The 26,976-nt window shown below is 45.5% G+C and overlaps 1 protein-coding gene across 1 annotated transcript in view; it reads left to right on the forward strand.

Annotated features, from left to right (window-relative positions):
- The window catches only part of PIP4K2B (phosphatidylinositol-5-phosphate 4-kinase type 2 beta), a 320,769-nt gene that overhangs the window by 141,731 nt on the left and 152,062 nt on the right, over positions 1-26,976 (forward strand). Inside the window, exon 3 of the mRNA XM_069237479.1 lies at positions 25,970-26,066. Within this exon, the coding sequence (XP_069093580.1) occupies positions 25,970-26,066 (97 nt within the window). The remainder of the gene's footprint in view (positions 1-25,969; positions 26,067-26,976) is intronic.

Consider the following 26,976-nt stretch of genomic DNA (forward strand, 5'->3'; position numbering starts at 1 on the left):
GGGCTTCGGGGCGTCCAACAGTGATATCCGCGTCTTTTCAGGGTTTACGGGCCCCCGGACGGAGCCCTAGAAGAACAAGACCACCATCTTGGATGTTTGGCAAATCCCCCCCCCCGCATTTCTGTTTTGAAGCCAGAAAATCCTTTTTAAAATTCCCCTCTTGGAAAACCATATTTTCAGCTACAATTGGACCCAACACTAGTCTATTTAAAGGGCCATGAAGCGCTGAAGATTTGCAGCCCTTCCCTTAACCCCTTCGCTGCCAGGCCTTTTCCCCTTCTGTGCCAAGCGTGTTTTTGGCTATTTGGGCCAGTTCACGCTTAGGCCCTCATAACTTTTTCTCCACATAAGCTACCCGTGCCAAATTTGCATCCTTTTTTTTCCAACATCCTAGGGATTCTAGAGGTATCCAGATTTTGTGGGTTCCCCTGAAGGAGACCAAGAAATTAGGTAAAATACAGCGAAAATTTCGTTTAAAAAAAATAACAAAAATGGAAAAAAAGGCTGCAGAAGAAGGCTTGTGTATTTCCCCCAGAAAATTGCATCAACAAAGGGTGTGTGGTGGTAAAATCACCATCTTCCCAGCTTTTAGGAACAGGCAGACTTGAATTAGAAAACCACATTTTTCAACACAATTTTGACATTTTACTGGGACATATCCCATTTTTACTATTTTTCGTGCTTGCAACCTCCTTCCAGTTAGTGACAGAAATGGGTGAGAAACCAATGCTGGATCCCAGAAAGCTAAACATTTCTGAAAAGTAGACAAAATTCTGAATTCAGCGAGGGATCATTTGTGTAGATCCTACAAGTGTTTTCTACAGGAAATAACAGCTGAAATAAAAGAATATTGAAATTGAGGTGAAAAAAACAGCTATTTTTCTCCACGTTTTACTCTAACTTTTTCCTGCGATGTCACATTTTTTAAAGCAATATACCGTTACATCTGCTGGACTCTTCTGGTTGCGGGATATATAGGGCTTGTAGGTTCATCAAGAAACCTAGTTACCCAGAGCCTATAGATGAGCTGCACCTTGCAATGGGTGTTCATTCTATACTGGGTATACAGCAATTAATTTGCCGAAATATAAAAAGTGAAAAATAGGTATCAAGAAAACCTTTGTATTGCCAAAATGGGCACAAGGTAAGGTGTTGAGAAGCAGTGGTTATTTGCACATCTCTGAATTCCGGGGTGCCCATACTAGCATGTGAATTACAGGGCATTTCTCAATTAGATGTCTTTTTAACACACTGTCTTACATTTGGAAGGAAAAAATGTAGAGAAAGACAAGGGGCCATAACACTTGTTCTTCTATTCTGTGTTCCTCCAAGTCTCCTGATAAAAATGGTACCTCACTTGGGTGGTTAGGCCTTGAGCCTGCGAACGGAAATGCCCCAAAACACAACGTGGACCCATCACATTTTCACAAAGAAAACAGCTGTTTTTTGCAAAGTACCTAGCTGTGGTTTTTGGCCTCTAGCTCAGCCAGCAAACCTACCAAACCTGCGCATTTTTGAAATCTATACACCTAGGGGAATCCAAGATGGGGTGACTTGTGGGGCTCTCACCAGGTTCTGTTACCCAGAATCCTTTACAAACCTCAAAATTTGGCCAAAAAAACACTTTTTCCACTCATTTCAGTGACAAAGTTCTAGAATCTGAGAAAAGCCACAAATTTCCTTCCACCCAGCGTTCCCCCAAGTCTCCCGATAAAAGTGGTACCTCACTTGTGTAGATAGGCCTAGCGCCAGTAAATGCTCCAAAACACAACGTGGACAAATCACATTTTCCCAAAGAAAACAGTGCTGTTTTTTGCAAAGTACCTAGCTGTGGATTTTGGCCTCTAGCTCAGCCGGCACCTAGGGAAACCTACCAAACCTGCGTGTTTTTTAAAACTAGACATCGAGGGGAATCCCAGATGGGGTGACTTGTGGGGCTCTAAACAGGTTCTTTCTGATGGATACAACTACCTGTGGATTCCTCACCTCATGAATACTCCCATGGCGCCAGCATTCTACGGAAATCTTCTTACTAGTCTCTGCACGTCGACGAGGACGTCACTGTCTCGCACGCGACGCCGTCTGACGTCATACAGGCAATAAGAGGTCCTCGACGACGTGCGGACGTCAGTTCCCTTTTTTCCGTGCATTCGAAACGGTTATCTTCGAGGGAGCAACTGTTACTCTTGCGGTTACAGTGTGTATCTTGCTGCGTACTCTTTCTCCGTGGAAATAATGTCGCAGAGAAAGTCTGGATTTAAGCCTTGTCGTGAGTGTGGAGGCAAGATGTCGGTGACGGATCCTCATTCCGATTGCCTTTGGTGTTTGAGCTCCGACCACGACGTCTCGACTTGTGATTCATGTCAGCACATGAATCCGAAGGCCCTTAAAGAACGTGAGGCGAAGCTGTTTATGGCCAAGTCAAAGGAGAAGCATCACAAGAAGTCTTCTCCAAAACATCGGCGTCATCGAGACTCCCGGCGCCGTAGAGAATCTCGGCGTCATTCAAGGGAGGCTCGTTCCAGGTCTCCGGATCGGCGCCGAAAGACATGGGAGGTCAGCCCCACGGTGACGCCGCATCCTTCGACGCCGTTGCCCTCTCCGGCGTCACCAACTTCGCCTGGACAGGCGTCGGTGATTGAGGTATTGGAGCCTCAAGTGTTTTCTCCGGCGCAGACGCCGAGGCCGGAGTCGGGGTCGCCTCCGAGACAGGCACCCCAGTATCCGGCTTTTCCCACCCCTGGAGCCGATAGTTCCGCATTCTTGAATGCGATGTATGCCATCTTCCAACAGATGGCTCCAGGGGGTGCTCCGGCTGGGCCTTTGGCCTTTTCTTTGGGTGATCCTGCGCCTCTTCGGCCGGCACCCTTTATGCCCTTTCTCCCGTTTGGGAACGTGGGCTCGGCGCCAGTGTCGGCGCCGGTGGCCGCTCCGGTGGCTTCAGAAGGATTGGCCCCGGGGATTTCCATCCCGTCGACGTCGGGATTTCGGCCTGTGACTCCGGTGGGTCCATCTGCTTCAGCTGCTCTTTCGTCGGCGCCGAAGTTACATGTGGCGCCGGACGCGGCGTCGGTGGCTTCTGAAGATCGGCGCCGATCTTCGACTTCGGCGGAGGCATTGTCGACTCCGCGTATTGAACAACGACTTCATTCGAGGAGACGTGCTCTCCGGGTACTAGAAGAGCAGGAGTACCAACGAGCCCTAGAGGAAGGAGAGCTAGAGGACTCGGGTGATGGGCTGCGTGGACTGGAGTCGGCCAGTGGGCTGGACACTTCCCCTGAGTGGGACCTTTCGTCCCCGGGGGAATATACTGAGGAAGCTGCTTCCTTTCATACAGTGGTACGGAAGGCAGCTAGTTTTTTGGACCTGCCTTTGCCGGTGGTGGAGGCAAAACAAAACCTTTTGACGGAGGTGTTGCATCCGGCCTCAGCCGCGGCGGAGCCTCTGTTACCTTTTAATGACGCTCTGCTGGATCCGGTTTTAGAGGTGTGGAAGAGGCCGGCATCTTCCCCAGCAGTTCACAGAGCCGTGGCCAGGAGGTATCGGACGGCTCCAACTGATCCTGGTTTCCTATCTAGGCACCCTACGCCGGAGAGCTTGGTAGTGCAGGCCTCCTGTTCGTCCAAGTCAGCGCCTGGTTCTTTCCCGACGGTGCCTGGGGACAGAGACTCAAAAAAGCTAGAGGCGCAGTCGAAGAAGATTTTTTCGTCCTGCAGTCTGGCGTTAAAGGCCACTAATGCGACCTGTATCCTGGGGAGGTATATTCATGCTCTGATGGATGACATCTCCTCTTCGTTTACAGAGCTTCCCCAGGGTCTTTTGGATCTTGTCTCTGATGCCCAGGCTGCTGCGACCCAAATTATCCAGACGGGACTGGATACCACCGACTCGGTAGCCAGAGCAATGGGCACAACTGTGGTGGAAAGGAGACAGGCCTGGCTCCGTAACTCGGGCTTTTCGGCAGATGTACAGTCCACATTGTTGGATCTCCCGTTTGATGGGGACAAACTGTTTGGGGCTAAGGCTGATTCGGCCTTGGAACGTTTTAAGGAGAGCAGGGCCACGGCTAAGTCGTTGGGACTCCAAGCTCCTTCTTCCACGGCCTCTTCTAGATTCTTCAGGAGGTTTCGTGGATTTGGGCGTGGCTCTTCCTCCTCTTCCTTTCGGGGAAGATATCAGCAACCTGCCTCTTCCCACCCCTATAGATCTTTTAGGGGGAGGGGTAGGGTCCGCACCAGGGGAGCCTCTCAGCAGCACTCTGCCTCTTCCTCATCCTCTGGCGGGGTGCAGCAGGGGAAGCAGCCTTAGGCTTCCACCATTTCCCACTCACTCCTCTCCTGTAGGGGGAAGATTACAGCATTTTCTCACCAAATGGGAGACTGTTACGTCGGACACTTGGGTTCTCAGTGTTGTGGGAAAAGGCTACACCCTTCCCTTTCGGGAGTTTCCGCCCCTCATCCCGCCCCGCCCTTCGTATTGTTCACAAGAACACCTCCTGTTGCTAGAACAGGAGGTAGAAGTCCTCCTTTTAAAGGGCGCGGTGGAGTTGGTCCCGGAGCAGGAAAGGGGTCAAGGAGTTTACTCAAGGTATTTCCTGATTCCCAAGAAGGATGGTCGTTTGAGACCAATTCTGGACCTGAGGATCTTGAATTGGTTCCTCAAGCAGGAAAAGTTCAAGATGCTGACCCTAGCACAGGTGCTTTTGGCGTTGAACATGGAAGACTGGATGGTGTCTGTCGACTTGCAGGATGCTTACTTTCATATCCCGATACTCAAGTCACACAGGAAGTATCTCCGGTTTGTGGTGGGATCGCAACACTACCAGTTTGCGGTCCTTCCGTTTGGTCTTACTTCAGCACCTCGAGTCTTCACGAAGGTGATGTCGGTGGTTGCGGCAGAGCTCAGAAGGAAGGGGATAGCAGTATTCCCTTACTTGGACGATTGGTTGATCAAAGCCAAGTCCCCGGAGCTTGTGTTGCGTCATCTGCAGTCAACAACCCAGTTGTTGTTCGACCTGGGCTTTTCGGTGAACGAGCCCAAATCTCACCTGGAGCCCTCTCAGCGCCTCCTGTTCATAGGGGCAGTACTGGATACAACATTGGGTCGGGCCTTTCCTCCGCCTCAGCGGATTCAAGATATTCAGGATTTGGTTCCAATGTTTCGAAATGGAGCGGTAGTTCCAGTCCTCAAGGTCCTTCGTCTGCTCGGTCTTTTTGCCTCCTGCATTCTGTTGGTCATGCATGCTCGCTGGCACATGAGGGCTCTTCAGTGGTGCCTCCGAAGGCAGTGGTCTCAACACAGAGGGGATCTAGAGGGTACTGTCAAGATCTCCAGAGATGCTGCTGTGGATTTGAAGTGGTGGATTGCAAGCAACAATCTTTCACAAGGAAAGCCGTTCCAGCAGTCGCCACCAGTGGCCACAGTCATAACGGATGCTTCCACTCTAGGGTGGGGAGCTCATCTGGGGGATCTGGAGATCAAAGGTCTTTGGTCTCCAGAGGAACAGATTTTTCACATCAATCTGTTAGAGTTACGGGCTGTACGTCTGGCTCTCAAGGCCTTCCTCCCTTCCCTTCGTGGTCAGTCGGTACAGGTCCTAACGGACAATACTACCACGATGTGGTACATAAACAAGCAGGGAGGAGTGGGGTCGTACCTTCTCTGCAGAGAAGCTCTTCGACTATGGTCCTGGGCAAAGGACCATCGGATTTGCTTGATAGCAAACCATCTGGCCGGAGTCTTGAACGTGCGTGCGGACAGTCTCAGTCGCCACTTCTCGGCAGACCACGAGTGGCGTCTCCATCCAGATCAAGTCCGTTTAATCTTCCACAAGTGGGGGTTTCCTCGGGTAGATCTGTTCGCCACTCGAGAGAACGCGCATTGTCCGTTGTTCTGCAGCCTTCAGTATCCGATGCAGGAAGCGTTGGGGGACGCGTTTCAAATGACCTGGTGCGGCCAGTTGCTTTACGCGTTTCCTCCCATACCCTTGATTCCTCGAGTATTGAGGAAGATTCGCCAAGACCGGGCTCTAGTAATCTTAATAGCTCCGGATTGGCCAAGGAGGGTGTGGTACTCCGACCTTCTCCAACTCTCAACGTGCCCGCCGCTCCGTCTCCCTTTCAGGGCAGACCTCCTCTCACAGTCGCAGGGGCAGGTTCTACACCCCAACCTCCAGAGTCTGCACCTACATGCCTGGAGATTGAACGGGGCAACCTGAGTTCCTTCTCTCTCCCGCCTGAGGTAGTGGATGTTATATTAGCGGCCAGGCGACACTCCACTAAATCTATCTACGCTAATAGGTGGTCTAAATTTGTTGCGTGGTGTGGAGAGAGGCAGATTGATCCTTTACATGCTCATCTATCGGACGTTTTGTCTTTTGCTCTATCTCTGGCGCAGAAAGGCTGTGCAGTGGCTACCATTAAAGGTTATTTATCGGCCTTGTCAGCCTTCATATGTCTTCCAGACCAACCATCTTTATTTAAATCCCCTATTGTTATCAGATTCTTGAAAGGTCTTCTAAATCAATATCCTCCAAAGCCATTCGTTATGCCGCAATGGGATTTGTCCTTAGTCCTGACTTTCCTTATGGGGTCCCCTTTTGAACCTATGCATTCTTGCCCCTTGAGGTATTTGGTTTTAAAAACAGTCTTCCTGATAGCTATAACATCAGCAAGGAGAGTGAGTGAGTTGCAGGCCTTATCAGTAAAACCCCCTTATACAACTTTTTATGGGGATAAGGTGGTGTTGAGGACCAAGGCTGCTTTCCTCCCGAAGGTTGTTTCACCCTTCCATTTGGCTCAGGCAATTACTTTGTCCACGTTCTATCCTCCGCCTCATCCTTCCAAAGAGGAAGAAAGACTGCACCGTCTGGACCCAAAGAGAGCGTTGAGCTTCTTTATCGATAGAACAAAGGATTTCAGGCTGGAGGATCAGCTGTTTATTGGATACGTGGGCAAGAGGAGAGGAAAGGCAGTCCACAAGAGAACACTATCCAGGTGGGTTGTTCTTTGCATTAAAATATGTTACTCTTTGGCAAAGAAGGATCCTCCTGAGGGCATTAGAGCTCATTCCACCAGAGCTAAGTCGGCCACTTCGGCCTTAGCCAGAGGTGTTCCTGTGGTCGACATCTGCAAGGCCGCAACTTGGTCGTCCCTTCACACTTTTGCAAAACATTACTGTTTAGATTCTGAGGTTAGAAGGGACGGCCATTTTGCACGGTCAGTGCTGCAGGATTTCTTGGTTTGACCATTTAGGCACCCACCGCCGGGCGTGGTACTGCTTTGGGACTCTATTCATGAGGTGAGGAATCCACAGGTAGTTGTATCCATCAGAAGAACGAGTTACTTACCTTCGGTAACGACTTTTCTGGTGGATACATTAGCTACCTGTGGATTCCTCACGGTCCCACCCGCCTCCCCGTTGCCTTTATGGTCTTGCCAAGTAATCCTTGAGTGTGCTCCTCTTGGTCTTTGAGGGTGCAATAGATGTATATATATAATATATTTATATATATGTAGGTATATGTCTATATATCTTTATGTATATACTTGGTGTGTGTATATATTTTAAAAGAGAGAGTTTTATATATATATATATATATATATGTACATAAAAAGATTTACAGTTATTCATACAATGTGGTGTATTTTTACATTATAATGGATGTTGCTTTGTTCTTTCATTGCATTGCCTGGTTGTTCTCATGCACGTAAAAAATGATTGGTACTGACGTCCGCACGTCGTCGAGGACCTCTTATTGCCTGTATGACGTCAGACGGCGTCGCGTGCGAGACAGTGACGTCCTCGTCGACGTGCAGAGACTAGTAAGAAGATTTCCGTAGAATGCTGGCGCCATGGGAGTATTCATGAGGTGAGGAATCCACAGGTAGCTAATGTATCCACCAGAAAAGTCGTTACCGAAGGTAAGTAACTCGTTCGTTACCCAGAATCCTTTGCAAACCTCAAACTTTGGCCAAAAATCACTTTTTCCTCTCATTTCGTTGACAGAAAGTTCTGGAATCTGAGAGGAGCCACAAATTTCCTTCCACCCAGTGTTTCCCCCAAGTCCCCTGATAAAAATTATACCTCACTTATGTGGGTGGCCCAGGTGCCTGCAACAGAAAAATGCCAGCGCATTGCAACACTTGCATCAACACAGTGCCACTCAAGGGCCCATCACTTACATATGCCCTCATGCCTGATACAGCAATCACACCAGCTGATGGGAGTGTGTGGACTGGCGTTTGGCTGGCAGTGTGCTGCAGTAGCCAACAGCAAGTCAATATTTACACCGTCAGCCAAGTGCCACTCCACACACAATGGCATCACTTTTTTGTGACAAGAAACCACTAACTAATTAGAAATGATTATAAAGCTACAAACACAAAAGCTCCAACTAAGTACATGACAGAAATGTCAACCATGAAACTGAGCACATGAAAATACAGAACAGGCAGTTTACACTCATGGTAGTTCCCAGTAATTCTTCTGGGTGTGGTAATTCCTGAAACAACCACCCACACAGCCCAGGCTTTAAAGGACAATCTGGGCAGTACATTAGAGTCTCCCTTCGGATACCTCTTCGATCACAGACTCTACATTTCTTAGCTGGAAAGTCCTTTTTAGGCGTGGGAGGAATGTGCTCAGCAAAGTGGCGATCTTTCAATCTAGCCACATCCTCCACCACTGCTTCTCTAGGAACTCTTGCCTGTTCCACCTCAATAAGGCTCTCTATCACTGACTCCTGAAATTTCACAAATGTCAACTTTGACTCTGGAGACCTATCCTTAAACACAATAAAAGCATCAAAAGTTGCCAAGTGGAAGAGGTGAATTGCTAACTTCTTATACCAAACGTAAGACTTACGAATAGCAGTATAAAGTTCCAACCTCTGATCAACTCTGTCTACACCTCGCCATGATATTATAATCTAAAATGCACACAGGTTTGTGCACTTCAGCAACCTGGCTGCAAACAGTCACTGGGGAAGTACTCTCATCATGGATGGTACTTAGCATGTAGACAATCCTCCTGTCTGAAAATTTCAAAGCTATCAGCTCATCATTCCGCAAGGCACTGCACTGTCCCCTCTCAAGTTTGTTTTACAGACAAGCTCTCTTGGATAGCCTTTCCGGTTACAACAAATTGTGCCACAAGCAACAGTGTCCACTCTAAACAATTCCTTGAACAACTGCACTCGAGTGTAGAAGTTATCTACATACAAATGGTGACCTTTTGTTGAACAGTTGTCTACCAAGTTCCCACACAATTTTCTCAGTAACTCCAAAAGTGGGAGGACAACCAGGGTGGTCGATACTGTAATCCCTACCAGTGTAGACACAGAAACTATACACATATCCTGTACTACTTTCAGACAGCATAAACAATTTAATTCCATATCATGCCCTCTTGCTAGGAATGTAATGCCTAAAAACCAAACGACCCTTCAGGAGGACCAAAGACTCGTCCACAGCTATTTCTTTGCCTGGAACACAGACCTCTGAAAACCGATCTACAAAATGATCAAGGACAGGCCTGATCTTAAAAAGACGGTCAGAATCAGGATGATCTCGTAGCAAGGCTAAAGCATTGTCAACAAAATGCAGCATTCTAAGAAGAAGCATTTACCGATTAAGACGCATGGTTGCAGGAAATATAGCTGTTGCCATCAAGGGACTGGTAGACCAATAAGAAGCCAGCGACGGCTTCCTTATCAAACCCATCAAAAGAGTCAAACCCAAAAAGCTTTTCATCTCCTCCAAATTTGTAGGAATCCACTGGGTAGCTCTAGAGTGTGGCCTAAGTCTAGCAGTGTTGTCCCTCAAATACTGCTCCGCCTACAAATTAGTCTGCTCAACAATCTCTTCCAAAAACACATCATCCATAAATAACTCAAAGAAATTGACAGGCAAAAAGTTATCTGTATTGACTCTACACCCCGGGAGACTAGTGCAGGCAGGCAACGCTGGCTGGTCATGTTTGGGGCAACCCAGAGTTCAGGTCTTCTAACGGGAAACCTTTCAGCCCCAGGTTGCTGCACTAATGGCACATCAGTGTCCTCCTCTAAAACAGGCCCTTCATCTGCACTGAGAGTGGCTTCCCCATCAGAAGATGCCTCTCCGACCGAAACTTCTCTGCCAGAATCTCTCACTTCCTCGTCTGCCTCAGATGCAGAGTCCGTCTCAAAATCATGATCAGACAATGACTCAAAAAGCATACCAACAACCTGCTGAGCGGTCATCCTGCGGCTAGCAATGATCTTTCCTTTGAAAAGTAACTGGACAAATGCACCACCAACAACCAGCACTGTGTAAGATAAGTAATAAAGTGTAGCTTTATCACTAAGAGTTCTAAACTCAAAAACTATACCACTGACTTGCCTGAAAAAGCACGACTCACCAGCAACTTCTCTGCACAGACACAGCAATCACCAATGATATCCCACTAAAAAGAAAGAAAGAAAAGCAAATTAGAAATAAGACAACAAAAATATCATTGTGCACAAATCTAAGGACAATTTCACACACAATCCTGCATTTAGTACATCATCTACAAACATGTCATTCATACATGGCAACAGTACTCCTTTGGAATAAATTGTTTTTACTTGCCTAATGTAGGAGGCTGGACTGGCTTGTAGTGAGTACCTAGGGGTACTTGCACCTTGCACCAGGCCCAGTTATCCCTTATTAGTGTATAGGGTGTCTAGCAGCATAGGCTGATAGATAATGGTAGCTTAGCAGAGCAGCTTAGGCTGAACTAGGAGACGAGTGAGCTCCTACAGTACCACTTAGTGTCATATGCACAATATCATAAGAAAACACAATACACAGATATACTAAAAATAAAGGTACTTTATTTTTATGACAATATGCCAAAAGTATCTCAGTGAGTACCCTCAGTATGAGGATAGCAAATATACACAAGATATATGTACACAATACCAAAATATGCAGTAATAGTATTAGAAAACAGTGCAAACAATGTATAGTTACAATAGGATGCAATGGAGACACATAGGGATAGGGGCAACACAAACCATATACTCCAAAAGTGGAATGCGAACCACGAATGGACCCCAAACCTATGTGACCTTGTAGAGGGTCGCTGGGACTATTAGAAAATAGTAAGGGATAGAAAAATAGCCCACCCCAAGACCCTGAAAAGTGAGTGCAAAGTGCACTAAAGTTCCCCAAAGGACATAGAAGTCGTGATAGGGGAATTCTGCAGGAAAGACACAAACCAACAATGCAACAACGATGGATTTCCAGTCGAGGGTACCTGTGGAACAAGGGGACCAAGTCCAAAAGTCACAAGCAAGTCGGAGATGGGCAGATGCCCAGGAAATGCCAGCTGTGGGTGCAAAGATGCTGCTACTGGACAGTAGAAGCGTAGGTTTCTGCAAGAACGACAAGGGCTAGAGACTTCCCCTTTGGAGGACGGATCCCTCACGCCGTGGAGAGTCGTGCAGAAGTGTTTTCCCGCCGAAAGACCGCCAACAAGCCTTGCTAGCTGCAAATCGTGCGGTTAGTGTTTTTGGATGCTGCTGTGGCCCAGGAGGGACCAGGATGTCGCCAATTGCGTCAGGGGACAGAGGGGGCGTCGAGCAAGACAAGGAGCCCTCTCAGCAGCAGGCAGCACCCGCAGAAGTGCCAGAAACAGGCACTACGAGGATGCGTGAAACAGTGCTCTCCCTAAGTCGCACAAAGGAGTCCCACGTCGCCAGAGAACAACTTAGGAGGTCGTGCAATGCAGGTTAGAGTGCCGTGGACCCAGGCTGGACTGTGCACAAAGGATTTCCGCCGGAAGTGCACGGAGGCCGGAGTAGCTGCAAAAGTCGCGGTTCCCAGCAATGCAGTCTGGCGTGGGGAGGCAAGGACTTACCTCCACCAAACTTGGACTGAAGAGTCACTGGACTGTGGGAGTCACTTGGACAGAGTTGCTGGATTCAAGGGACCTCGCTCGTCGTGCTGAGAGGAGACCCAGGGTACCGGTGATGCAGTTCTTTGGTGCCTGCGGTTGCAGGGGGACGATTCCGTCGACCCACGGGAGATTTCTTCGGAGCTTCTAGTGCAGAGAGGAGGCAGACTACCCCCACAACATGCACCACCAGGAAAACAGTCGAGAAGGCGGCAGGATCAGCGTTACAGAGTTGCAGTAGTCGTCTTCGCTACTATGTTGCAGTTTTGCAGGCTTCCAGCGCGGTCAGCAGTCGATTCCTTGGCAGAAGGTGAAGAGAGAGATGCAGAGGAACTCGGATGAGCTCTTGCATTCGTTATCTAAGGAATCCCAAGAGACCGAGACCCTAAATAGCCAGAAAAGAGGGTTTGGCTACCTAGGAGAGAGAAGAGGCTAGCAACACCTGAAGGAGCCTATCAGAAGGAGTCTCTGACGTCACCTGATGGCACTGGCCACTCAGAGCAGTCCAGTGTGCCAGCAGCACCTCTGTTTCCAAGATGGCAGAGGTCTGGAGCACACTGGAGGAGCTCTGGGCACCTCCCAGGGGAGGTACAGGTCAGGGGAGTGGTCACTCCCCTTTCCTTTGTCCAGTTTCGCGCCAGAGCAGGGCTAAGGGGTCCCTGAACCGGTGTAGACTGGCTTATGCAGAAATGGGCACCATGTGTGCCCATGAAAGCATTTCCAGAGGCTGGGGGAGGCTACTCCTCCCCTGCCTTCACACCATTTTCCAAAGGGAGAGGGTGTAACACCCTCTCTCAGAGGAAGTCCTTTGTTCTGCCATCCTGGGCAAGGCCTGGCTGGACCCCAGGAGGGCAGAAGCCTGTCTGAGGGGTTGGCAGCAGCAGCAGCTGCAGTGAAACCCCGGGAAAGGCAGTTTGGCAGTACCCAGGTCTGAGCTACAGACCACTGGGATCATGGGATTGTGCCAACTATGGCAGGATGGTATAGAGGGGGCAATTCCATGATCATAGACATGTTACATGGCCATATTCGGAGTTACCATTGTGAAGCCACATATAGGTAGTGACCTATATGTAGTGCACGCGTGTAATGGTGTCCCCGCTCTCACAAAGTCCGGGGAATTGGCCCTGAACAATGTGGGGGCACCTTGGCTAGTGCCAGGGTGCCCACACACTAAGTAACTTAGCACCCAACCTTTACCAGGTAAAGGTTAGACATATAGGTGACTTATAAGTTACTTAAGTGCAGTGTAAAATGGCTGTGAAATAACGTGGACGTTATTTCACTCAGGCTGCAGTGGCAGGCCTGTGTAAGAATTGTCAGAGCTCCCTATGGGTGGCAAAAGAAATGCTGCTGCCCATAGGGATCTCCTGGAACCCCAATACCCTGGGTACCTCAGTACCATATACTAGGGAATTATAAGGGTGTTCCAGTATGCCAATGTAAATTGGTAAAATTGGTCACTAGCCTGTTAGTGACAATTTGTAAAGAGAGAGCATAACCACTGAGGTTCTGGTTAGCAGAGCCTCAGTGAGACAGTTAGGCATCACACAGGGAACACATACCTATAGGTCACAAACTTATGAGCACTGGGGTCCTGACTAGCAGGGTCCCAGTGACACATAACAAACATACTGAAAACTTAAGGTTTTCACTATGAGCACTGGGCCCTGGCTAGCAGGATCCCAGTGAGACAGTGAAAACACCCTGACATACACTCACAAACAGGCCAAAAGTGGGGGTAACAAGGCTAGAAAGAGGCTACTTTCTCACACCTAAAACATGCAACTATGCAAACCGCAGGTCAACCACCGCCAAAACCACAAGGAGCCACAGCAGAGAAAGCAAAAGCTTTGAACTAGAACAAAAAGGAGAATTTTTTTTAATCACAAATGCAAATACTTTGCCAGTTTACAAACACCCCACCATCAAGCATCTAGAAATTGGTGCCTAAGTGGATTCTGTCCCCCATAGGGGCAGATGGGCCTACAAAAAATAGGCCTATCTGCCTCAAGGGGGGAAGAAAATACCTTTAGAAGTGTGTCCCCATGGGGAGCGACCCTTGCTCAAGGGGCCACCCTCAAAGGGAAAAGAAAATCAATATCTCTCTCTCTCCTCTCCTCTCCTCTCCTCTCCTCTCCTCTCCTCTCCTCTCCTCTCCTCTCCTCTCCTCTCCTCTCCTCTCCTCTCCTCTCCTCTCCTCTCCTCTCCTCTCCTCCCCCCCCCCCGTTCCATTGGTTTCTGCCAGAAATTGCCATAAATAATATGCCTGCGACCCTTGCCCAAGGGGCTGCTCCCCGACACAGAAACAACAAAAGTACAAGCAAAGAAAATCCCTGGCGTCTAGTGGGCATTCCTGCTCAGGAATGCTCAAAGAGACATCGGGGGAAAGGAAAACCCTTTCCTTTCCCCCGATGCCTCTTCGTTTCAAAGCCCCCACTCGCTGGAGGAGAAATTCACCTGTTTCTCCGATCGCAAGCTGGAAGCAAATGGCTTCCGGTGCTCTGTAATGATGTCAGCGCGAAGTCGCGCGTTGATGTCATTAGGGTGGGTGGGGGAGCTGGAAGGGGCTTCGGGGGGTGGGAGGGAAGCCCACGAAGGGAGCGGCAGCGCTCCAGGCCAAGGACATAATGCTTAAGTCCTCGACACAGGAGCAATGTGCCGGTGGACGTAACCATTACGTCCCTGGCACAGAAGGGGTTAAAAGTAATGGCATCACTGAGAGTAGGGGTTTGGGGAAAACCACTGTACGCCCATCAAGCTCAAAGAACGCACATAGGGAGCAAGTTGCTTCGAAGTACACAGTGGCAATAACCTTCACAGCCAAAGGCATTTTGTCGAGGCAGGGTCAAGTCTAGAGGCAGCAGCTGTAGATTAACTATTAATGCAAGATGCAATAGAGGTTGTACCCTTAGTGGAGGGAAACACTGGTGTATTCGATTTACTTTATGTCCCAAACAAGCTGTAACTGTGCAACTAATCTTCCACCTGCTTTTTCTAAACAAGTTCATCACAACATAAGTACCAGATTACAACTCTCGAGGATGTAATATCTTTACTGGAGAAGGACTATCTGGAGAGTGTAGATTTAAAGGATGCCCATTTCCACATAACGATAAAACGTTCTCGAGTTCTACTTTCAACTTTCCAGCCGATTAATGAAGAGGTCATGGACCCATCCCCTCCTTATACCCTAGCCTTAGGATCAGAAGTCGTAACGCTGGTTCTAACTAAGATTCTTAACAAGACTCTGTCCTCTGGGCACATTCCCCATCACTGGAAACATGCTGTGGTCAAGCCTCTGCTTAAAAAAAAAAAAAAAAAAAAAGGTAATCTTGACACAACCTCACTTGGCAGTTATAGACCAATTGCTCTTCTCCCAATTGCATCTAAAATTATGGATAAACACGTCAACTCCCAGGTGTCTGGTTTTCTTGAGAAACACAATCTTCACCCAAATGGGTTTTAGACCACTCCACAGCACTGAATCTGCCCTTTTGGTTGTTACCGAAGACACCAGATACCGCTTAGATGCTGGTGGACATGCAGCCATCATTCTTCTTGATTTGAACTCTGCGTTTGATACTGTGGACCATAAGACCCTTTTACGCAGAATCACTCAAATAGGAATTGAAGGAATTTGCCTTAAACAGCTTTCGTCATTTCTTGATCAGAGGACGTTTCAAGTCCTGGATCAGACATACGACTCGAACATTTTCTCCCTGACATGCGGTGTTCCTCAGGGCTCGTCCCTGCGTTCCACACTTTTTAACATTTATATGGCCTTGTTGGCAAAGACTGTGGAACCCTTTGGGTTATCATTTATCTCCTATGCTGATGATACTCAATTGGTCTTGTCTTTTTTTTTACCAAAAGTAACTCTGAATCTGCCGTCCTTTTGGCATGCCTAGCGGACATTGCTGGTTGGATGGCTGATAGCAAATTAAAATTTAATGAAAAAACGGAGGTTATGCTGATAGGGAACTCTCTGTGCCTTCAGTCCCCTTTGTTAGCCCCAGCAGAACTAAACAACCTCCCCCCGCCTAAAGACACTAATAAAATCTTGGGCGGACATGCAATTTACAATGGAATGCCATGCAAAGAAGCTAGCCGCCTCTTGTTTTTATGTCTTGAGGACCTGTAGGAAAATGTTCACATTTCTCCCTTTTTTAGCCAAACGGCTCATTGTTCAGGCCCTAATTTTATCTTGTCTGGGCTATGGGAATATTTTATTTATGAGTTCTCCTAAATATGTTGTGAAGAGGCTGCAGGTGGTACAGAATGCGCTGCCCGTCTTTTGATGGGCACTCCTAGACATCTTTCAGCGAAATCTGCCCTAACCTTCCTTCATTGGCTACCCATTGAACAGCTCATCAACTTTAAAGCTGCCTTCTTTGTCCACCGAGCTCTTCATAACAGAGGTCTGGCCTTTCTTAGTCAGACTATAACCCCCTACATTCCCCAACGTCTACTCAGATCCTCTTCTGCATCCCGATTAACATACCTCGGGTTAAGAAAGGGAGCTGGGGAGGCAGATCTTTCGCCATTAGGGCAGCCCATCTATGGAATTCTTTTCCATCTGAGCTTCGCTTAGAAGACTCTGAATGCTCTTTTTGTAAATTGCTAAAGACTTTCCTCTTTCCTCTTTAATGTGCCAGTTTTGTTTGTTTAATTTGGTCCCACACTAGCGCTGGGAGGCCTTCGGGTACCCATGCGCTCTATAAATGACTAAAATAGACATAGACATGCATTGTTCTGCCTTCCTGGGATTGAGCTGCTCAATCCCCAGGAGGGCAGAGACCTGTCTGTGAGGTGACAGCAGCTGGGGCTGCAGTGGAAACGTCTGAGAGCTGGTTTGGCAGTACTGGCAGTCCATGGTGGAGCCCCCAGGATGCATGGAATTGGCCCCTCAAAGCCATATTTGGATTGGGGTTTCAATTTCACAATCTTAGACACCTCACATGGCCATATTCGGAGTTACTTTTGTGAAGCTACATATATGTATTGACATATATGTAGTGCACGCTTATAATGGTGTCCCGCACTCACGAAGTCTGGGAAATTTGTCCTGAACAACGTGGGGGCACCATTGCTAGTGCAAGGATGACCTCACACACAGTCACTTTGTACCTAGCCTTCAGTAACTGAAGGTTAGACATATAGGTGACTTATAGGTGAAAATGACTATGAAATAGTGTGTGCACTATTTCGCTCAGGCTGCAGTGTCACTCCTGAAGGAGTGTTTGTATGAGCTCCTTATGGGTGGCAAAAGAAATGCTGCAGCCCATAAGGATCTCCTGGAACCCCAATGCCCTGGGTACCTAGGTACCACCTACTCGGGACTTATAAGGGGGATCCAGTGTGCCAATTAGAATTGGTATTTGGAGTCACTAAACTATAGTGACACATTTGATAAACCGAGAGAGCATAAGCACTGGAGTTCTGGTTAGCAGAACTCCAGTGACACAGTCAAGCAAACTGACAACACACATAGGCCACAAACTATGAGCTCTGGGGACCTGGCTAGTAGTATCCCAGTGAGACAGTAAAAACACACTGACAAATAGGTCTCTAACTATGAGCACTGGGGTCCTGGCTAGCAGGATCCCAATGAGACAGTAAAAACACACTGATAAACAGGCCAAAAATGGAACTATGGTTTTTAGAAAATATATAAAAATATATAACTATTCTTTGTCTTCATAACAAATGTATATATTACTTATGGTTAAATATTTTATGCTTAACATGTATATAGCTCACTGCATCGTTTTCATACAAGTTATTTGTTTAGATGCTTATGGGTCTCTGTTTTAGTTATCTATATGTATAGTTATCTATATGGTTCATTTCGTACTGTCCATCCCCTCTCACAACCACATACACTTTTCCTAAACACATCACCACCCCCTTTACCATTCATTGTTATCATAACTATTTTATTTACCAAATTGAGGAATATATAAAATTAAAATATGGAAAATTACATATTTTTATGAAAATACACCATAAATTTGCTTCAAGTACAGCAACACTTGCAGGTCTGAATTTATGGAATACGTTATATCTATATATATATATATATATATATATATATATATATATATATATATATATGATCTTCCTTATACATGTATACCTTTTCTATGTAATTGTGTGTGTACACACGTGTATATATATATATATATATATATATATATTTTGCTTTACTCTTTCTGTAGAAGAAAAGAACCTTTGACTCCCTTTAATGTGCTACTCTGTCTAACACTTTCTAGACTCTTCCCTTGTTGGCTCACCCAAACCTCATTTAGCTACTATGATCTCCCTTCTAGACTATTATCTCCTCTATCCCTCCATTGTTTTGTTCGATTCGGCTAACAGACTTGCATGTCCACAACTCAAATTAACTCACATTTCCCTAGACCAATCCACCACTAATCCTTTTGGGGTTCCGTAGTAGCATGCTACTCACTGAAAACCACTTTGGTGTCTCGTCAGCGGTAGTAAGCACTATATAAATACAGTGACAATTGATATAAAGCTTTTGGCATTAGGGCTAGCACTTAAAGAAACGCAGTGAGCTCAACTTGCATTGCTTTAAAATATGTAATAATTTAAGGCTATTTGCAGTGCTCCCTAATATGATTATACATGCATTAGCATAAAAACAAGAGGTGGTGATTGTTTGCTTTAACAAGTGAAAGGTACACAAACGATTGCAATCTGGAAAGAAGAATTTGCTAAAAGATTCTGCAACTTTAAATCCCATCTCTCTAGGGCATCACTTAGTAAATCCTGATTGATGCAAGGTGATGAGAAAAAAACAAAAAAAGAGACTAATAATGGATAATAATTAGTGTAAAACCATTATGGGCAATTTGAAAACAATTAGGAGTTCAGTTCTTACAGAAAGCCACCGTTCATCCACAGCTATATATTCTTACACTGGCTCAGATTTATAACTTTCAGAAATTCACTAACGTTTGCAGAACTAGACCTGGAAGCTGTTATGCCTAGCAAAGCTTTGATTTCATGCAAGCACATATACGCTTATGTGAAAATCTGCTTGGCAATAGAATAAAATTCACTCACCCTACACCACCTTTCTTCCCCACCGTGTAAAACATTGTACTCCTGCCCTAGTCAGGAGACATTTCCAACCTTTTTCTGTATGGGAAGTCATTGAAGAGGAGTTAGTGAATACAATTAAACATGTTAGTTTGTGGTTTTGCACAGACTTACTTCATTCCTACTTTCAACCCCTGTGTGTAGCCCCCTACTCGCAGACCTCTAATATAATGAGAATACAACCATAATGTGTCACCTCATGCCTATCAATCATACATTTATAGAGCGCTGCAAATCACCCAGGCGCTGGAGCTGTATACTACTGTATGTAGGAATAATCATTCGAACAACCAGGTCTTTAGTTCTCTTTTGAATCGCTATAGTGACGGTACGGTTCTGAGGTACAGGGTGAAGGAAGCTGATTGGAGGTGTCTGGTTGGTTGGTGGAAGCTCAGGCGTTTGTTGATTTATGGTGGTCCTCTGTTGTGCTGGGCCTTGTAGGTGTGGGTCAGCAATTTAACTGGCATCTCTTCTGAATTGGGAGCCAGTGTGGATTTTTGAGATGGGGTGTGATGCGGATCATCTGGGGAGGTCGAGTACGCGTCTTGCTGTTGAGGTCAGTATTGTCTGGAATCTCTTCAGGGGGTGTACTGTGATTCCAACTTAGAGCGTGTTTCTGTAGTCCAGTCTGCTGGTGATGAGGGCCTGTGTGACGGTCCTTCTGGTGTCTGCTGAGAGCCCCCAGAAGATATTGTGGTGCATGCAAAGGGTGTGGAAGCAGACAGATGAGACTACGTTGACTTGTTCCTTCATGGATAGCTTGCTATCCAGGATGGTGCCGAGGTTTCGGGTGTGGTCTGTTGGGTTGGGGCATATTCAGAACTCTGCAGGCCACCCTGTGTCAGTCCATGGCGAGGAGTTGTTCTCAAAAAGGGACAATTGTATTTTTTTTTATTTTTTTTACAGGACGAGTAGATTCTGAAGCTTCCCGTTTTGTGGACGAGTGGGTAGTATATAAAATTATACCCTCCTGAGTATGCTACCCACTTTCTAAACTAGTACAGAGCATTTGCAAGTGGTACATCACAAGACACATACACCTTGTGGCAAACCAGGTCTCGGGGGTAGAGAACATTCATGCAGACTAGCTAAGCTGACAAACTCCTCACGAATGGAAACTAAAACTACCTTTGGTTGATAAAGCATGTAGTTGTTCAGATGTCTTATCATCTGTATGAAGATAACCATGCTCAAACACAAGCTCAAAATGCAAAGAGTGAAAGTGTTCCAACAAAACCCAGGTGATCTGCAGTTAACAGCTTAGTTCTTGAGCTAGGCGAATTCACACACTTAAAACTTACAGAGAAAACCTTAAAAGTCATTAGGGAAGCATGTAACTCTTCATTAAGGAAGTGTTTCACCCTAAAGTGGTGCCTGGAAATCAATTTACATCTACCCATGTCGGATGAGATGTTAGAGGGTACCTTACACATGTCGCCGATTGCAGGTTAACCTATACTTCAAAATTCCATTTGAAGCGGTTGCGGCTCATATTAGTGGAATGCAAGTGAAACTTTTTTTGCTATTCCTGTCATTAAGAGGTTTCTGGAAGAGGAAAAAAGACGTTTCCGTTCACATACTATTCCTGCACCACAATGCAATTTGAACACATTGGGTATCATAACTTCACCCTTTTGAACCCATGCCTCTCACTGGAGGCATTCTTGGTGGCATTCTCATCTCTGTGGAGAGTAAGTGAGTTGCAGGCACTCACAGTACAGGGACCATACCTAAACATATGCAAAGATACGGTTAACATGAGAACACATCCTAAAGTCCTATCAAAAGTAGTGTCACCATTCGCTATCAACCTGGCCATAACCCAATTGGTTTTCTTTCAAAAGCAGAGTGACAAAGCAGAAAAAGCACCACGCCCCTTGTAACAAGACTAGTGATGTACTTCATACAGTAGTCACAGAAAATCAATGTGACCATGCAGTTCTTCATAGTACATTCCCCAGTGGCACTGGACACAACACTGGTAATGAACACTGATGAAACTTGCTTTGTATGCCGATGATCTTTTGGTTTATACAGATAATTTAGTACCTGCATTTCCTGAGATTCTTAAGCTGGCTGAGGAATTTGGTAAGGTTTCTGGTTACCACGTGAATGTAGAAAAAACAGAGATTATGGCTTGGAATATGGAGTATAAATCAGTCTACTGTAAAAAGGAAATCAGATATTTGGGAATTCTGATACCTCAAAATATTAACCAGCTAGTGGAGAGGAATCAGTTAAAATTGTTGCTGGAATGTAAGTTTACTACAAGGTTGGACCATCTTCCCTTAACGATTATTGGCAGAGTTAATTTGGTAAAAATGTCTATCCTCCCAAAGTGGAATTTTTTGTTCTCTACTTCTCCACTCCCCATGCAGAAAATATATATAGAAAAAATGCAGCACCTTATAAGCGATTTTATTTGGAGTTCTAAAGGTGTTAGAATTTTTCGGAGGAAGTTACGTCGGTGTAAGGAAAAGGGCGGTTTGGCATTACCAGAGCTGCAATATTATGCATGGGCTTTTCTTTTGAAAAACTTTAGAATTTTGTTCCTTGCCTGAGACTCTGACTACGGGTTTAATGTTTAAGATAATGGCTTCTAATATCAAAGGCGCTTCAACCAACTTTATGTTTTAATTTGGGGACCCTAAATTCTTCAAAAAGATAAGGTTGAAAATTATGCGGGGCTGGCAGAAAGTTGGTATCAGATTAGACAATTGGCGAAACTCACCTATTATAATTTTGACGCACCTATCTGGTATTCCCCGGGTACCCCAGAATGCTTTCAAGATATCTTAGCGTTACCGATAAAACAAGCAGGGTTAGAGCATTGGGGAGATTTGTTTTCGGAGGGGGTTTTCTCCCCTGGGAAGAATTGCTGTTGAAAACGGGTGGTTCTTTGTCCAGGTGGAAGTTTTTACAAATAAGAAAATGGGCTCAGGGGATTAAGGAAGGTGTTGGTATGTCTAATCCATTGAGTGAGATCACCCCGAGCCCATTAGGAGGTCCCCATAGAGTGTCTGCTTGGTATTGGGGGATCCTAGAAGGGGTGGACGGTGAGTTTGTACTTCCCAGTGACTTGTGGAGGGAATTTTTCCCAGAAGAGGCGGTTAAGAGGTGGTGGAAAGAGTCATTAAAAATGCTCTTTGGTATTGTGAAACCGGCCACTCTTAGGAAAAATCATTATTTCCCGATACATAGAGTTTATATTTCCCCTGAGAGGTTACCTAAAATGAAAGGAGGACAGGAGGTGAAATGTCCAAAGTGTGGTTTAATTCAAGCAACAGCTATTCATATGTTTTGGGAATGTCATGATATTCGACATTTTTGGGAAGGAGTATGTGAAACAATTTCGAGTATATTAAATCGGGAAATCGAAGCCTCTCTCCAGTTAATAATTTTTGGTCAACTTCAAGATCGGCAGGGTGGCCTGGTCGGGATACAATTGCAGATATGAAGTTTGTATTTTATGCAATATTGTTGGGGAGGCGGGAAATATGTAGAAAATGGATTTCAAAGGCCCCTCCAGGCCACTCAGAATGGCTTAGGGATGTTTTTTGCACAGCAGAATTGGATCAAATAATGGGGGGAAAGGATAGGATGCGGGGGAATTTTTGGGCACCATTATTGAATTGGAAATCAGGACATTGATGTATATAATTTTTGCTTAATTAATGCAGGAATGGAAATGTATTTGTGTTATTTGTCCAATGATTTTACACCCTGCTCTGAAATCCTTATGGAACTGGGACAGTCTGAGGATTGTTTGAGAGGAAAGGGCAACCCCTGGCCGAGGAAAACTTATTTTGTCTTGGTTGATAAGTAAAGGAGGTTTACATAAGGCCTAGGGTGAATGAAGACTAAAAAAAAAAAAAAAAAAAAAAAAAAAAAAAAACACTGGTAATGAACACCATTGGAAAATGGATAGTGCAAACCGTTGAGCATTGGTTTCTACTGGCTCATGAGACATTACAAGTGAAACCTAAACTGCATTCTTCAGCAAAAAGGGAGCTACGCTGGCCTTCATGGCCAGTATTTCACTACAGAACATCTGCAGTGCAGCCGCATGATCTTTCGAACATTTGTTTCCAAAAAAATGACTGTGTAGACAGACACATAGTCGTAGCAATAAGACAAACTGTAATTAAACATTTGTTCTTCTCCACTCCCTCTTTAAGCCCCCCCCCCTCCCTTTACAGGAGAGGTAACACCTCTGTAATCTCAGCACATCTTGTGAATCGAGAAAAAAGTCCATGCTGCAATAGAACCCAGTTACCTGTAATAATGGTTTTGCAGCTTTAAGCTTTCTAGATTCATGTGTGACCTCCCTAAGGAAGACAGGTAGTACGGGGGAAAAAAAAACAAAAAAGAAACCAAGATAGTCTGCAAGTAAGGGGGAAGTTGGGCTTATGGTTGATGTCTTGCTCATGCACCACCTATATCAAGGCCCACCAAAAGAAAAAAAAACATTTTTGTAATACGATACTTCCGGCCTAAACACTAGATGGGGGAAATATGCACAGAATGTGAATCTAAAAGCGCTTTTAAGCTGCAAAACCACGATTACAGATAAGTAACTCATTTCTTTTGCTACATGGAATTCTACAGAATACCATATATGGGAAAGGTTTTGTCGTTGGTTACAAAACGGTGACAGGCACTTGGAGTCCAAGATCTGCAAAGTAATAATTATTGGTAGGCCCTTTGCAGAGGTATGTATATTGTTCGGGCAACTGTAATTTTCTTGATGTTTGTAATTATATGACTGATGGGTTGCTGGCTTATGTACAAGTACAGTATGGCTCAATTGGTTAGGGTTTTGTTCATTGGCTATGAGCATAAGATGACAAAAGCAGTAGGCCTGGCTTGTTTGTTGTGAAAAACATGTTTTAAAGTTGAAAGGTCATTAAGAGTGGATTGTTACTACTCTGTTAAAGCCTGTGGACAGCTAATGTTACATGGAGTCTGATATATTACCGTAATAGGCAAGGGATCTGGTGTTGGTTACCTCTCTGACACATCTCTGAAAGTGGAAGCTTTGCACTGCGAAAACCCTTTTCAAGTACTATTATAAGAGCGTCTATATTGTTTTCCCAATTCTGATTTTGTACATAATTCTTACTTTGTACATTCTCAACCAATATTATTCTATTTTATGACTCCACAATTGTGGTGTTAAAAAGTTTATGCACAGTGTAGCAGGCTTGTCATGGTGAGAAGCCAGTGAGAAAGGGCGTAGACCTGATTTCTTCATTAGGAAACACGGTTTCAGATGCCATAGCTTTAATCTGTTCTTTATGAAAAATGACAACAAAGGTCTTGTGACTTAATTCTTGGGAGAATCATACATTAAAACCAATAGGCCTTTAAGGGGCGATTGTTCGATTACTGTCTTAATGCCTCATGTTTTTTTTATTTTTATACATGGAACCTCACAAATTACTGTAGTGAGAATGGATTTTGATGTTGGTTACTTAATTTGGCAAACCCGGGGCGTAGAACATTTACTCTGCGACACTCCTTGCTAGACCTTCTCAGAAGGGCGTTGCAGGTATTGTATGCTAGGCTTTTATAATTAAAAATATATATACTTTACATACACATATATACATAAAGGATATTTGAGTCATACCTTTCTTGCCTGGGTGCTGTTAACATTCTGCACCTCCCCCTGGCATCATACTGCATGGGACAGTGACTTAGCCCATTTTTGTCATTGCCATGTGATTAACTGAATCTTACCTCATCTTGTACACATATGCCTCAAAGTAAATGTGCATAAGTCTACACTGAGGGAAAATCCTTTATTTGTATAGATTTTTATTTATAGTCCCCCTTTCATCCCTTATTTTTAATGTAACATCCTTCTGGCAGTCCTACCAAGCCACTCGCTTGTCAGTCATTTCTGATGGAGTTTGCTACATTGTGTATGGCACTGTTTTGAACTGGGTTACCATCTTGGAGTGGAATTGCCCATAGGGTATTCTTTTATAGTTTCAAGAAAGTCTGCCATGTTTAGAAGCGTTATGTTTGATACCTTGGGTCAGTAAAGCACTAGTACACTTTGTTTTACAATTCGAAATGACTACACCCTTAATATTTGCTGAGCGACCATCTTGGAATGACAGTGTGCAGAGACTGTCAATTTTTTTGTTCCAACAAGCTATGTTGGAGCCCGAAAGCAATGGTACACTATTTACAATAACTTTGCTAAACGGCCAATGACTTGATCTATGTTTATTTTTTGGATTGGAAGCATATTCCCTCCAAGTTTAAGTGGCAGCATGTTTTCTTTTGATGAACTTTTATTATTTTATCTTCCATACTCGTGTTGAGTTTGTGTGACTATTTTATAGAAACGTGTGAATGCAAGAATGGGCCTGGGGGTGGATGAATGGATGTATGAGTCCAGTGATTAATGTTGTATATATGGTGACTTACCGAGTGCCATACTTATCCTTAACAGACGCAAGACCCACTTTATTAGCCAGAGCTATTGGCTTTGCCAGTGCTTGTTATGCTTTTTGTGCACGCTAGGCGTACCACAGCAACACCTCGGTTAGCCTGGATTCAGGACCGTAGGACTGACTACGAGTCTCTGGTAAGTCGCCTGTGTTTAATTTTTATAGAGTTGTTTTCGTATAGCACTTTACATCCATTTGTTGGTGGCGTTTGAAATGTAGCCCCCTTTATGTTTCTGTGGCGCGTGTTGACACGAGCGGAAGTGACCTGTGGACGTTACATTTGATTGTGCTCCATATTTTTATTAGATGGAAGTCATCGAGGATTGTTTCCAGCGATTATTAGTGACTTCACTGCTGCGTTTTGTTGAACCTTTACATAAACCTCAAGGGACCGATTTGTCAAAGTCCTCTTTGGTCATACCAGACCCGGTTCGTAAAGTTTGCCATTTCTTTTGCAGAGAAAACTTGCCGAGCCGGTTTAAGTTCAAGGAATACTGCCCCATGGTGTTCAGGAATCTGCGGGAGCGGTTTGCCATCGACGACCAGGATTACCAGGTAGGAGCGCTGCTGTGCCAGTCGAAACTCTCGAGTTCTCGGGGCAGTTGGGAGGGCTGTCAGTTGGAGGGAAGAAATGCCGCACTTCCTACCCGTTGCTTGTATATGCCTTTCGCCTCGCGGCCTCAGTGAGGCCCAGATATCCGTGCCCTTCACCAGCTGTCTGGAACAGTTGTCCTCTGACATGCATTCATCCAAAGAAACCATTGTTTCTCTTCGAGAAGCATGCACATCTCCTCCTAAATAGAGGTCTGTGTGTCTATTTATTGCACGGTACTGGCTGGCTGCTTGTTTTACCAGCTGTTAGTTGCGTGCCACTATTGGGGCGTTCAGGATACGTTAAAACACGATTTGCAGCCTGCGTCCCAGTCCTGCCTTCTGCAAAGACTCCGATCCAAGGCGCCCTAGTGCTGGGTCCCAGGGCCCCAACTTGAGCCACGGATCGCCATTGCTGTAGTTTCTCCTCTAGTTTCTTAATGCTACAGCAGAGTCCGTTCTTGAAATAACGCAATGGACAAACTGCTAGCAAGCATGTTTGGTCCATAATTAACAAGCTTGTGTAAGATTTCATGGTCATTGATCCTTTGTGCGCCCATCCTGGAAAGTAAAACGTGGATCATAAATGCAGTTTAGTCGACCACTTGAGCACAATCTTTTCTTGTTCCGATTGTGTCAGCTGTTTTAGCAGTAGCGTACTCTCTTAAACATTGCCTGTGAGATAGGTTTTGCTCGGATTATCCTAGCAGGTTATTCAAGGGTTTGCACTTTTTTTCAGTGGCAGTCTGAGAATGACTGGGGTACCAGACCAGCTAGACGTTTGAGCTGCCCAGTGTCTGCAACACTGCTCTGGGCTGCTGCTCTCACACCACCTTGTTTTTGTTGGACTGATTTCACAGCGTGCTTTATCCAA

This window comes from Pleurodeles waltl, chromosome 6, assembly GCF_031143425.1.
Source record: "Pleurodeles waltl isolate 20211129_DDA chromosome 6, aPleWal1.hap1.20221129, whole genome shotgun sequence".
NCBI lineage: Eukaryota > Metazoa > Chordata > Amphibia > Caudata > Salamandridae > Pleurodeles > Pleurodeles waltl.